Source organism: Pseudophryne corroboree, chromosome 2 (genome assembly GCF_028390025.1).
Source record: "Pseudophryne corroboree isolate aPseCor3 chromosome 2, aPseCor3.hap2, whole genome shotgun sequence".
NCBI lineage: Eukaryota > Metazoa > Chordata > Amphibia > Anura > Myobatrachidae > Pseudophryne > Pseudophryne corroboree.
This window is the reverse complement of record NC_086445.1, coordinates 133,022,108-133,036,556: the sequence shown is the minus strand read 5'-3', so window position 1 is coordinate 133,036,556 and position 14,449 is coordinate 133,022,108. Positions and strand designations below refer to the sequence as shown.

General features: G+C 47.1%; 1 protein-coding gene across 2 annotated transcripts in view; it reads right to left on the bottom strand.

Moving 5' to 3' along the window:
• The window catches only part of PAN3 (poly(A) specific ribonuclease subunit PAN3), a 174,701-nt gene that overhangs the window by 74,457 nt on the left and 85,795 nt on the right, over positions 1–14,449 (bottom strand). The window contains exon 3 of one of the 2 annotated variants that reach the window (XM_063951726.1): positions 2,564–2,630. The exons of the other annotated variant lie outside the window; for it this stretch is intronic. Within the exon in view, the coding sequence (XP_063807796.1) occupies positions 2,564–2,630 (67 nt within the window). The remainder of the gene's footprint in view (positions 1–2,563; positions 2,631–14,449) is intronic. 2 annotated transcript variants of the gene reach the window in all.

Here is a 14,449-nt window from a genome sequence, read left to right as displayed (position 1 = left end):
TGATATGTAATACATCTTTAACCGCCACAATCATGTACTGAATGCTCTTTGCCAATTTTGGATCTAATCTGGAATCACTATAGTTGACAATGGAATCAGTGTCCGTGTCGGTACCAGTGTCTGTCAACTGGGCAAAAATACGTTTTTGTGACCCCGAGGGGTCCTGGACTTGTAATAACACATCCTCCACAGATTTCCTCCATGCCTGGGTCTGAGACTCAGACTTATCTAATCTCTTACTAATAAGAGCCACATTAGCATTCAAAGGATTCAAAACATTTACCCAATTAGGAGTCAGCGGTGCAGACAGGGTCACCCCTACAGCCGTTTGTGTCCCTAATACAGCCTCCTCCTGGGAAGAGCACTCAGCCTCAGACCTGTCGACACACGTGTACCAAACACCCCCAGACACACCGGGCATATAGGGGATAGACCCACAGTAAAGTCTGTCAGAGAGACATAGAGGGGATTTGCCAGCTCACAACCCAGCGCCAAATTAACAGGTCTGAAAACACACAAAAAATGCCCCAGACCTGTAGCGCTTTAAATATCAAATATATTGCACCAAATTATACTGTGCACCCCCCCCCGTTTGTTTTGCACCCTGATACTTGTCAGCAGTGTGAGGAAGGACCAGCGTCTCTGCAGCCCTGTGGAGAGGAAATGGCGCCGAGCTGAGAGTGAGCTGTTCAGTCCCGCTTATTTTAATAAATAATTATACTGGCGGGGGTTAGGACAGTGCCTTGGCACTAATGTCCTCTCTTGCCAGTGGAAATTGAGTATTTTTGCTGCCCATGTCTCCTGCGGATCCAGTCTATATCCCATGGTTCTAATGGTGACCCCAGCATCCTCTAGGACGTATGAGAAATAAATAAAACCATTCAGAAACAGAATATAAATTGTCCTCCCACTTGACTGAACTAGGAGAAAGTAGCACCACATCAGCATCCTACGGCCCAATTAGCATCATGGTATTGTACAAATTTGACACATATACAGCCCTGGTGAGAAAGCCTGCAGATCACACTACAGCCACACATCCCTCACTGAAACCCCTACACAGTCCTGTCCATGAGATGGTTAATCTCTCATTATCTGCGTAAACCTTCAGTCATTACTGCATAATGGCCCTCATTCCGAGTTGTTTGCTCGCTAGCTGCTTTTAGCAGCATTGCAAACGCTAGGCCGCCGCCCTCTGGGAGTGTATCTTAGCTTAGCAGAATAGCGAACGAAAGATTAGCAGAACTGCTACTAAATAATTCCTTGCAGTTTCTGAGTAGCTCCAGACCTACTCCTAGATTGCGATCACCTCGGTCCGTTTAGTTCCTGCTTTGACGTCACAAACACGCCCTGCGTTCGGCCAGCCACTCCCCCGTTTCTCCAGCCACTCCTGCGTTTTTACCTGGCATGCCTACGTTTTTTAGCACACTCCCTGAAAACGCCAAGTTGCCGCCCAGAAACACCCACTCCTGTCAATCACACTACGATCACTCCAGCGATGAAAAAACATCGCTCGAGCTGTGTAAATCTCCAAAGTTTTGTGTTAAATTACTAAGCGCATACGCGCTGCGTAGCATGCGCATTTTCCACCTAATCGCTGCGTTGTGAAAAACGGCAATGAGCGAACAACTCGGAATAAACACCAATATTTTTGTGTGTATTTAGCGAATGTCACAAAACATCTTTAGGGCTTGTATACATACAGTAGGTGCTTTCCATGTGCTCCTGTTAGGTTTCCTTTTCGCTATATGAGTGCAGCTTAACTAACACTGCAAAAACCATGACAACTGGCAATACTTTCAATGGCACTGGAGCATTGTGGGTAAATTGTGCAGCAGGGGTCTGAACAGTTCCCCTTTTTCTGTAGGCATGTTCTTCATGCGGTTCTTCAATTTCTAAGTTGCGTTCATCAAGAGATGGATACAGCTCACATCAACATGCCACAGACCCATGGAAAGCACTGGCTGCCCAAGGCATAGGTACATGATCCAGGATATCCCAACAGCGTCACAAGATTAGATACATTAATTACTTTACAACTCTTCACAGTGGGCCTCATTCAGATGTGGTTGTTGATGCGACGGCCGTTTCAATCTTTTGCAGGTTGCGAATATATGCTAATATGCCCAGAAGCTCCTGAGCATAGGTACTGCTGCCACCTCATTTCCGTCTGATGGCGTACACGTTCCATAGTCACAGAATGGGCCATCACACCTCTGATTGCCTCAGAAGACGTGCAGGCCGAGCTGCTCTCCTGGGATGCAGAGGGCTCTCCAGTAGCAAGCGAGATTGTAGCAACTAATTTATGCACGCCCAGAAAATGTTGTGTAAGTGGCCAAGACACGCCTGCATTTGCCCGACCACTCCCCGTTACCACCCCCCAAACGCTGTCTTCCGGTCACTCACTTCCCGACTAATCCATCGTTGCGGCGAGAGTCATAACAATATACTCAACCAAATCTGAATGAGGTCCTGTGTAACCCTATGCTCAGTAGGTCTCAGCTGCTTGCTAAGCCTCTAGTTTTAAGACTACTTCGCACCAAGCAACAACCTTCTCGCTTACCATGGCCTGTGTATGGCTTGGCACTGTCATTCAGAAGGCTTGGGGAACTGCTGCTGTTTGTCATACGCTACAAAACAATAAAAAAAATAAAAAAAAAGGCTGGTTACAACAAATTCAAAATAAATTAAAAAAAACAAACATCTGTATATTTTACTTATATCAATCAATAGGATTTATGAATCATGGTTATTCATGGTTATGTAAATAAATCTGCCAGCCTGTACAAATGGATCTTGGAAAGATGCTGAACTGGGCACTCAGGTCTCTCTTTTATTCGCTACATATCCAGGGCAGACAGACAGAGTTCTATGGTCTTTCATACGGGATGTGGTCAATTTACCTACGGTCAAAATCCCGACAAGGTCAAAATATCAACATTTAAAATGTTGACAGGTCAAAAAGTCGAAATGAGTTTTTCATGATTTTTTCATTTAAACAGACTTGTTCATACTTTACCATCCCAGTGGACCAGGAGGGGGAATATAACAGTGCCCGAAGCGCGCGAGCCAGGCAAGGGGATGCAGTACACTTATACGGTGTCCATGTCGACATACACATCAAAAAACCCAATGAAAAAACGTATGTCGACTTTTTAACCTGTCGACATTTTAAAATTCCGTTATTTTGACCATGGGGGTAATTCAGACTGGATCGCTGCAGCGATAGCAGTCTGAATTACTGTGTGGAGTGCGCACGTGCAGCGGCCATACTGCGCGTGCGCACCCCAGGAGCCATCTCACTGGCTGTGATGGCCTCTGACTGATTGAGGGGCAGAAGCGGTCGCGGGGCGGGAGGGGAGGGGGAGTACCAACGAATGACGTTGGCGGGGCGCGGTCTGGACCGCAGTGGCTGCGTGACATCACGCGCAGCCGCTGCAACGCGGCGAGTAGCGGCCTGCCAGCGTGCAGGAGCTGCAATGGCAGGGAGCTGCTCATCAGGTACAAAAGCATCACCGCCGTGCGATAATTTTGTACCTGTGCGGGGGGGAATAGGGCCCGACATGTGGGGCGGGGTAGCCCTGTGCTGGGCGTCCCTGTACATGTCAGAGTAACTGATCGTAGATCACATCTACGATCAACTCTGAATTACCCCCCATGTCTGTATTTTAAATGTTGGGATTTTGACTGTCAGGATTTTGATTGTAGGTATTTCATACTAAACCCTCTCAGACTTTAAGGCCCATTTCCCAGCTGTGACCCAGCTCCATTTGTTTCAGGTCCCTTTCACTGGCACATCAGTATTTAAACTACCTGCATCCAATAAGAGCACAATGGCCTTGAGGTTGTAGAGGAAATTATGTGCAAATAGAGTGCAAACCTCCAGCAACAAACCCTGTGAGTTCAGCATTTGCTTCATGGTTACGAATATTTCATATTAACATAGAACTTAATCATCTCCGCACAGAGCTGGGAAGATTCATATCTACTTATTCTACAGTGTGATGTATCAAGGGTAAGGCTGGAGCCAACTGACCAGGGAAATATAGCATTTGCAGGGCAATATGAAAAAAAGCCAAATACATTTCAGAGAACAGCCAATTTCTGGATGCTTCAATTAGCAGCAAGTAGACGTGTAGTCAGGGCCGGCATGAGCTAAATTTTTTCAGTAAGCGAATTTAGAATTTAGCGCCCCCTGATGGGATCAAATTTTAAAAGAGGTGTGGTCTCACAAGGAAGGGGCATGGCTACACAATAGTACCCCCAGGGGTACAGGGAGATTGTCGATGACAGGGAGAAAGTGCGTGACTGGGTGGCAGAGGTGATGGAGATAGTGGGTGACTGAGGAGGCTGGAGTGACCGGGAGATAGTGGGTGACAGGGAAGGCTGGGGTGACAGGGAGCAGTGATCGCGCAGAGCCCCCCCCAAAAAAAAAGTGGGTCCCAGGGACCCCTCACTTTTCAAAATAATATTTTAAACCTACCGGTAAATCTTTTTCTCCTAGTCCGTAGAGGATGCTGGGGACTCCGTAAGGACCATGGGGTATAGATGGGCTCCGCAGGAGACATGGGCACTATAAAGAACTTTTAGTATGGGTGTGCACTGGCTCCTCCCTCTATGCCCCTCCTCCAGAACTCAGTTAGAGAACTGTGCCCAGAGGAGATGGACAATATGAGGAAAGGATTTTGTTAATCTAAGGGCAAGATTCATACCAGCCCACACCAATCATACCATATAACCTGGAATATACGCAACCAGTTAACAGTATGAACAAAAAACAGTATCAGTCAAAGACCGATTCTAACTGTAACATAACCTTTATGAAAGCAACAACTATATACAAGTCTTGCAGATGTAGTCCGCACTGAGAAGGGCGCCCAGCATCCTCTACGGACTAGGAGAAAAAGATTTACCGGTAGGTTTAAAATCTTATTTTCTCTTACGTCCTAGAGGATGCTGGGGACTCCGTAAGGACCATGGGGTTTATACCAAAGCTCCCAACCGGGCGGGAGAGTGCGGATGACTCTGCAGCACCGACTGAGCAAACGCAAGGTCCTAATCAGCCAGGGTATCAAACTTGTAGAATTTTGCTAAAGTGTTTGAACCCGACCATTTAGCAGCTCGGCAAAGCTGTAATGCCGAGACGCCTCGGGCAGCCGCCCAAGAAGAGCCCACCTTCCTAGTGGAATGGGCCTTTACTGAATTGGTAACGGCAATCCAGCCGTAGAATGAGCCTGCTGAATCGTGTTACAGATCCAGCGAGCAATAGTCTGCTTAGAAGTAGGAGCGCCAACCTTGTTGGCTGCATACAGGACAAACAGAGCCTCTGTTTTCCTAACCCTAGCCGTCCTGGCTACATAAATCTTTAAGGCCCTGACTACATCCAGGGACTTTGAGTCCTCCCAGTACCCCATAGCCACAGGCACCACAATAGGTTGGTTCATATGAAATGAAGAAACCACCTTAGGCAAAAATTGAGGACGAGTCCTCAACTCCGCTCTATCCACATGGAAAATCAAATAGGGGCTCTTGTGGGACAAGGCCGCCAATTCGGACACCCGCATTGCAGATGCCAAGGCCAATAACATGACCACCTTCCACGTGAGAAATTTTAATTCAACTGTTTGAAGAGGCTCAAACCAGTGAAATTTCAGGAAACTTAACACCACGTTAAGGTACCACAAAGGGGGGCTGGATGTGCAGCACTCCCTTCACAAACGTCTGAACTTCTGGGAGAGAAGCCAATTCCTTCTGAAAGAATATAGATAGGGCCGAAATCTGTACCTTAATGGAGCCTAACTTCAGGCCCATATCCACTCCTGTCTGTAGAAAGTGGAGAAACCGGCCCAGATGGAAATCTTCCGTAGGAGCATTCTTGGCTTCACACCAAGATACATACTTCCTCCAGATACGGTGATAATGCTTTGCCGTCACCTCCTTCCTAGCCTTTCTCAGAGTAGGGATGACTTCCTCCGGAATACCTTTCCCAGCTAGGATTCGGTGTTCAACCGCCATGCCGTCAAACGTAACCGCGGCAAGTCTTGGAACACACATGGCCCCTGCTGTAACAGGTCCTCCCTGAGAGGAAGAGGCCACGGATCTTCTGTGAGCATTTCCTGAAGATCTGAGTACCAGGCCCTTCGAGGCCAATCTGGAACAATGAGTATTGTCTGCACTCTTCTTTGTCTTATGATTCTCAATATTTTTGAGATGAGAGGAAGAGGAGGAAAAACATAGACCGACTGAAACACCCATGGTGTCACTAGAGCGTCTACTGCTACTGCCTGAGGGTCCCGTGACCTGGCACAATACCTCCGAAGCGTCTTGTTGAGGCGTGACGCCATCATGTCTATTTGAGGAATTCCCCAAAGACTTGTTATTTCTGCAAAAACTTCTTGATGAAGTCCCCACTCTCCTGGATGGAGATCGTGTCTGCTGAGGAAGTCTGCTTCCCAGTTGTCCACTCCCAGAATGAAGACAGCTGACAGAGCGCTTACGTGATTTTCCGCCCAGCGAAGAATTCTGGTGGCTTCTGCCATCGCCACTCTGCTCCTTGTCCCGCCTTGGCGGTTTACATGAGCCACGGCTGTGACGTTGTCTGATTGAATCAGAACCGGTAGGTCGCGAAGAAGATTCTCCGCTTGTCGTAGGCCGTTGTATATGGCCCTCAATTCCAGTATGTTGATATGTAGACAAGCCTCCTGGCTTGACCATAGTCCCTGAAAATTTCTTCCTTGTGTGACTGCTCCCCATCCTCGGAGGCTCGCGTCCGTGGTCACCAGAACCCAGTCTTGAATGCCGAACCTGCGACCCTCTAGAAGGTGAGCACTTTGCAGCCACCACAGGAGAGACACCCTGGCCCTGGTGGACAGGGTTATTTTCTGGTGTATTTGTAGATGGGACCCGGACCACTTGTCCAGAAGGTCCCACTGAAAAGTCCTTGCATGAAACCTGCCAAAGGGGATAGCCTCGTAGGCTGCCACCATTTTTCCCAGAACTCGAGTGCATTGATGAACAGACACTCTTTTTGGTTTTAGCAGGTCTCTGACCATGTTCTGGAGATCCTGGGCTTTTCCCAATGGGAGAAAAACCCTCTTTTGTTCCGTGTCCAGAATCATGCCTAGGAATGATAGCCAAGTCGTTGGACCCAATTGTGACTTTTGCAGATTGAGTATCCAACCGTGCTGTTGCAGCACTTTCAGGGAGAGCGACACGCTCTTCAGCAATTGATCTATCGATCTCGCCTGTATGGGATAATTGCGACTCCCTGCCTGCGCAGGAGCACCATCATCTCCGCCATTACCTTGGTGAAAATCCTCGGGACGTGGAAAGCCCAAACGGCAACATCTGAAACTGGTAATGACAGTCCTGTACAGCGAATCTCAGGTACTCCTGATGAGGGGGGTATATGGGGACATGAAGGTATGCATCCTTTATGTCTAGTGACACCATAAAATCCCTCCCTTCCAGGCTGGATATTACAGCTCAGAGCGATTCAATCTTGAATTTGAACTTTTTCAAGTACAGGTTTAGGGATTTTAGATTTAAAATGGGTCTGACCGAACCATCCGGCTTCGGGACCACAAACAGGGTTGAATAATACCCTTTCCCCTGTTGGACCAGGGGAACCTTGACCACCACTTGCTGTTGACACAGCTTTTGAATTGCAGCTAACACTACTTCCCTCTCCGGGGGTGAAGCTGGCAAGGCTGACTTGAAAAATCGGCGAGGGGCACCTCTTCGAATTCCAGCTTGTAGCCTTGGGAAACAATTTCCATCGCCCAAGGATCCACGTCTGAAAGAACCCAGATCTGGCTGAAAAGTCGAAGGCGTGCCCCCACTGGTGCGGACTCCCTTAGGGGAGCCCCAGCGTCATGCGGTGGATTTTGTAGAAGCCGGGGAGGACTTCTGCTCCTGGGAACTAGCCGAAGCAGGTGTTCTCTTTCCCCTACCCTTACCTCTGGCAAGGAAGAAAGAGCCCCGACCTCTTCTGGACTTATGCGACCGAAAGGACTGCATCTGATACTGTGGAGTTTTCTTTTGCTGTTGGGGAACAAAAGGTAAAAAGGTAGATTTACCCGCGGTAGCTGTGGAAACCAGGTCCGCGAGCCCATCCCCAAACACTTCACCCTTGTAAGGTAAAACCTCCATATGCTTCTTTGAGTCTGCATCACCCGTCCATTGGCGGGTCCATAGAGCTCGTCTCGCAGAAATAGCCATGGCATTGGCTCTGGAACCCAGCAGCCCAATGTCTCTCTGAGTGTCCCTCATATATAAGACTGCGTCTTTAATGTAGACTAAGGTTAATAAAATGGTATCCCTGTCTAGGGTATCAAGGTCAGCTGACAAGGTATCTGTCCATGCTGCAACTGCGCTACATACCCATGCCGATGCTATTGCCGGTCTGAGCAAAGCACCTGTATGCGCATAAATAGACTTTAAAGTAGTCTCCTATCTGCGATCAGTAGGATCCTTGAGGGCTGCCGTGTCCGGAGACGGTAACGCCACCTTCTTGGACAGGCGTGTTAAAGCCTTGTCCACCCTGGGAGAGGATTCCCAACGTACCCTGTCCTGTGCAGGGAAAGGATACGCCATAAGAACCCTTTTGGGAATCTGCAGCTTTTTTATCTGGAGTTTCCCAAGCTTTTTCAAATAACTCGTTAAGCTCATGAGAAGGGGGAAAGGTTACCTCAGGTTTCTTTTCCTTATACATGCGCACCCTCATGTCAGGGACAGAGGGGTCATCTGTGATATGCAAAACATCTTTTATTGCAATAATCATACACTGAATACTTTTTGCCAACCTTGGGTGTAATTTTGCATCATCGTAGTCAGAATCCGTGTCGGTACCAGTGTCTACTATTTGGGATAGGGGACGTTTTTGAGTCCCAGAAGGGCCCTGTGACCCAGTCCAATCCGTGGATTGACTCCCTGCTTTCTCCCTGGACTCTGCTTTGTCCAGTCTCTTATGTAATGAGGCCACACTTGCATTTAACATATGCCACATGTCCATCCAATCATGAGTCGGCGTTGCCGACGGAGACACACCACTCATCTGCTCCACCTCCTCCTTGGATGAGCCTTCCGCTTCAGACATGCCGACACGCACGTACCAACACAGGGATATATCTATAAGGGGACAATTCCCCAACAAGGCCCCCTGGAGAGACAGAGAGAGAGAGTATGCCAGCACAAACCCAGCGCCAACTGACACTGGAATAAAACCCAGACAGCGCTATATATATATATATATATATATATATATATATATATATATATATATATATATATATATATATATATATATATATAATCAATGTGTATACACTCATTGCGCCTTAAAAATACCCCCCCCCCCCTCTTTTCAGCCCTCTGTCACCGAGTTCAGCAGGGGAGAGTTCGGGGAGCCAGCTTCTATGCAGCGTTCTGTGGAGAAAATGGCGCTGTTAGTGCTGAGGGATCAAGCTGCGCCCCCTCCAGCGGCGGGCTTCGGTCCCGCTTCAATATACAAAAAATGGCGGGGGATCTCTACATTTACTGCCTCCGCAGCCTAATGTACCCTTATATGCCAGTCCAGAGGTTTATTGCTGCCCAGGGCGCCCCCCCTGCGCCCTGCACACATCAGTGCCTGTTCCGTGTGTGTAGTGTGTGGCAGCAATGTTGCGCAGCGTCAGGGAAGATCTGAAGTCTTCTGCCACCTTGAAGTCTTTTCTTCTTATACTCACCCGACTTCTATCTTCCGGCTCTGCAAAGAGGACGGCGGCGCGGCTCTGGGACGAACGGCGGGGTGAGACCTGCATTCCGACTCCCTCTGGAGCTAATGGTGTCCAGTAGCCTAAGAAGCAGAGCCTATCATTTAAGTAGGTCTGCTTCTCTCTCCTCAGTCCCACGATGCAGGGAGCCTGTTGCCAGCAGTGCTCCCTGAAAATAAAAAACCTTACAAAATTCTTTTTCAGAGAAATTCTGGAGAGCTCCCCTGTAATGCACCCTATCTCCTCTGGGCACAAAATCTAACTGAGGTCTGGAGGAGGGGCATAGAGGGAGGAGCCAGTGCACACCCATACTAAAAGTTCTTTATAGTGCCCAAGTCTCCTGCGGAGCCCGTCTATACCCCATGGTCCTTACGGAGTCCCCAGCATCCTCTAGGACGTAAGAGAAAATTGGGGTCCTAGCTGTCCTTTTCTGAGTCCCATCGGAATGAAGATTCTTATTAATCTTATTAATGATTAAAATATAAAAATACAGACTTGATTTGGACAGTACAAAAGTGTTGCAAGGGGAGGAGGCTGGTGACAATGCTACTGGGCTGTGTAGCATGCAGGACACCCTGCACCAGAGCTGTAACTAGACATTTTAGTGCCCTTCGGCAGAAAGTTAATTGGTGCTCCAACTCCTAGATTGCAAAGATTAGACAGTGCGCGCTTGCAAAAATTGGGGGCGTTGCTTTGTGGGGAAAGGGGGGAGGGCACATAATAGTGCCAATTCACATTACACCACACAGTAGTGCCGCTTATACACATTGCACCAAGTAGAACCTCCTATACACACTGCGCCAGATATTGCATGTTCTACACTTTGCACCAGGTAGAGCACATTCTACACTTTGCGCCAGGTAGAGCACGTTATACACATTGCGCCAAGTAGAGCACGTTATACACATTGCGCCAGGTAGAGCACGTTATACACAATGCGCCAGTTAGGGCACGTTACACACAATGCGCCAGGTAGAGCACGTTATACACAATGTGCCAGGTAGGGCACGTTATACACAATGCGCCAGGTAGAGCACGTTGTACACAATGCACCAGGTAGAGCACGTTATACACAGTGCAGCCTCAGCCCCTCAGTCGTCCACCACAAACAGCAACGCTGGAACCCCCTACAGCAACCCCATCCACCACCCCACACAGCCTGGTGCAGTGCGGGCACACATGCTGCTGGGGGCACAGGGCAGATGCACTCACCGTTGCGCAGGTCAGTCTCTTGGTGCTTGCGGCGGCGCCCAGGGTCAGCATGCAGGCAGGCTTTCCCTCGGGCTCTGGCTCAAGCCACTGGCAGCCCACCCCATGCCCCGTAGGACGACAGCTCGGGAGGGAGGTGGGCACAGAGCTACAGCAGCAGCTTCTCCTCAGGCAGCCTCTGATGGACAGAGGCGTGGGCTTGGGCGGCCAGCGTAGTAGGGCCGCAGTCACGCCCCGCAGGGAGGAGAGAGCCACTGACAGCGCGGGCAGGCGAGTGGGCACCCGGGCAGGAGTCAGACAGCAGCTTTGGCTGAGAGCGGCGTGACGGAGCGTGCGTGGTGCAGGCTGCCGACGCCTTCCTCACTGTGGCACCTTACTCGTACGCGTACCCCGCGTAACGGGCGGGCCGGCCCTGCGTGTAGCGATGCTCTGCAAAGGCAATTGTAACAGCACATTTCCCTCTCCACTGAAATCAGCAAAACTCTGATACCAAACTCAGGACAGTCAGAAAGCATGTGATATACACTGTATAAAATCAGGACAAAGCAAGAATCGACCCAGAAATAATTTCAGAACTGTATGTAATACTAGATGGCGCCTGATGGAGCAATTCAAGTGTTGCTCCGTTCGGGCATGCACCGCCGCTGGAAAAAAATAAATAAAAATTATTATATATACAGGTTGGGTACCCGATATCCGGATACTCGTTAACCAAAATATTCTGAAAACTAGTATATTTCAGTCCTGTAGTGATGTCATGATGCGGCTGGCGTCATGACGTCACTGAAGTCTGCGGCCAATCACAGACAGGTGGGGGAGTGGCTTTGCAGCCATTCCTTCACCGCCACTGACTCCCAGTACCCGCCGGACACGTCCGCATAACAGGTAATCTGTTAGCAGGAAAAAATCATATCCGGAACGGTCTCGAGCATTCCGGATATGGTATACTCAACCTGTAATAATATATTATATACAGTACTGTGCAAATGTTTTCGGCAGGTGTAGAAAAAGTTCTGCAAGGAAAGAATGCTTTCAAAAATAGAAGCGTTTATAGTTTATCAATTAACAATATGCAAAGTGAATGAACAGAAGAGAAATCTAAATCAAATCAATATTTGGTGTGATCACCCTTTGCCTTCAAACACAGCATCAATTCTTCTAGGTATACTTGCACAGTTTTTGAAGGAACTCGGCAGGGAGGTTGTTCCAAACATCTTGGAGAATTAACAGAAGATCCTCTGTGGATGTAGCAGGGTTGGAAAAAAAACATTTTTTTTTTTTTTAAACAAAAAATAATGACATTGGCTGTATATTTGGGGTGCGTATCCTGCTGCAGAATAAATTTGGAGCCAATCAGACACCTCCCTGATGGTACTGCATGATGGATAAATGCCTGCCTGTATTTCTCAGCACTGGAGCACAAACAAACGGGCAACGTTGAGGACTGTAGGCACAGTGGTCGGCCAAGGAAACTTAGTGCATCAGTTGAAAGACAAATCATGCATACTTCCCGTCGAAATCAGAATATGTCGTGCAGCGCCATCAGCTCAGAACTGCCAGAAACCAGTGGGACCCAGGTACACCCATCTATTGTTCGGAGAAGTCTGGCAAAAAGTGGTCTTCATGGATGAATTGCAGCCAAAAAGCCATACCTTTCGATTTGGAAACAAGGCCAAGTGACTCACCTATGTACAAAAACATAGGAACTGGGGTGCATAAAAATGGCAGCAGGTGCTCTGGACTGAGGAGTCAAAATGTGAAATATTTGGCTGTAACAGAAGGCAGTTTGTTTGCCGAAAGAATGGAGAGCGGTACAATAAGTGTCTGCTGGCAACAGTGAAGCATGGTGGAGGTTCCTAGCAAGTTTGGGTCGGCATTTCAGCAAATAGAGTTGGGGAGTTGGTAAGGATTAATAGTATTAGTGTAAGACTCCTTGATAAAGCTCCCATTGATGGTGCGAAACTAGTCAGAGCTTGGACATTGTGGACCCCCCCGGTTAATCTGCCTGTGCCTTTGTGGAGCCCTGGTGAGACGGACGCGCAGTGAAACGGTGTTTCTACAGTGATACTGAGGTAGAGGCTGCACAATACCCGTTTGGAAATATAACTAAAAACACTGCGTGTAAAAACCTGGAACAAATGGGATATTGAAATACCGGAAATCATCATGTTTTAAATGCGGACACAATTATAACAAACAAGTTTTTTATTCCTTTGTCTCCTATACTAAAACATTATAGATCCACCTCCCAGAATAGGTAAATCCAGTTATTTTTTGCATATATGAAGGTATATTTTAAAGCTGCTATTTAAGCTGTGAAAATGTGTGCTTTATACTGTATATATGTTGAATTTGAAGATGTTCTAATTTTATTAGACCGGGCAATATGCTTTTAATAAATCTGCATCTATATAAAATTTATAATGGTGTGACATTTTCTGCCAGACTAGTTTTCCCATGTCATATGTTTTTTAGCGCAGAGGTACTCTGCTGTTTAACTGTATTACACCTGTTTTCAAGGTGCTGCTGGGTGCAACCACAAGCACACTTACTTGCCTTTTGCTGCTTATTTTAATAAATATTTCAAGACACATTTTATATATTTGGTAATACGGTTTATTAGCGCCAGGTCATTTGTGTGGTATATACTGTAAAAGGATTAATGGTGCACTCAATACTGAGAAATATAGGCAGGTATATTATGCAATTCCATCAGGAAGGGTCTGATTGGCTACAAAAAATATATTCTGCAGCAGGATAACGACCCCAAACATACTGCCAATGTCATTAAGAACCACCTTCAGCATAAAGAACAATGAATCCTGTAAGTGATGATATGGCCCCCACAGAGCCCTGATCTCAACATCATTGAGTCTGTCTGGGATTACATGTAGAGACAGAAGTCTGCATCCACAGAAGATCTGTGGTTAATTCTCCAAGATGTTTGGAACGGGATCCGGTCTGAACATCAACAGTTTCTAGGTCGACAATGTTTAGGTGGACCACTATAGGTCGACAGGGTTTGAAGGTCGACATGAGGTGTTTTTTTTAAATATATACAGGTTGAGTCTCCCTTATCCAAAATGCTTGGGACCAGAGGTATTTTGGATATGGGATTTTTCTGTATTTTGGAATAAATGCATACCATAATGAGATATCATGGTGATGGGACCTAAATCTAAGTACAGAATGCATTTATGTTTCATATACACCATATACACATAGCCTGAAGGTCATTTTAGCCAATATTTTTAATAACTTTGTGCATTAAACAAAGTGTGTCTACATTCACACAATTCATTTATGTTTCATATACACCTTATACACACAGCCTGAAGGACATTTAATACAATATTTTTAATAACTTAGTGTATTAAACAAAGTTTGTGTACATTGAGCCATCAGAAAACAAAAGGTTTCACTATCTCACTCTCACTCAAAAAATAAGATTTTACTTACCGATAAATCTATTTCTCGTAGTCCGTAGT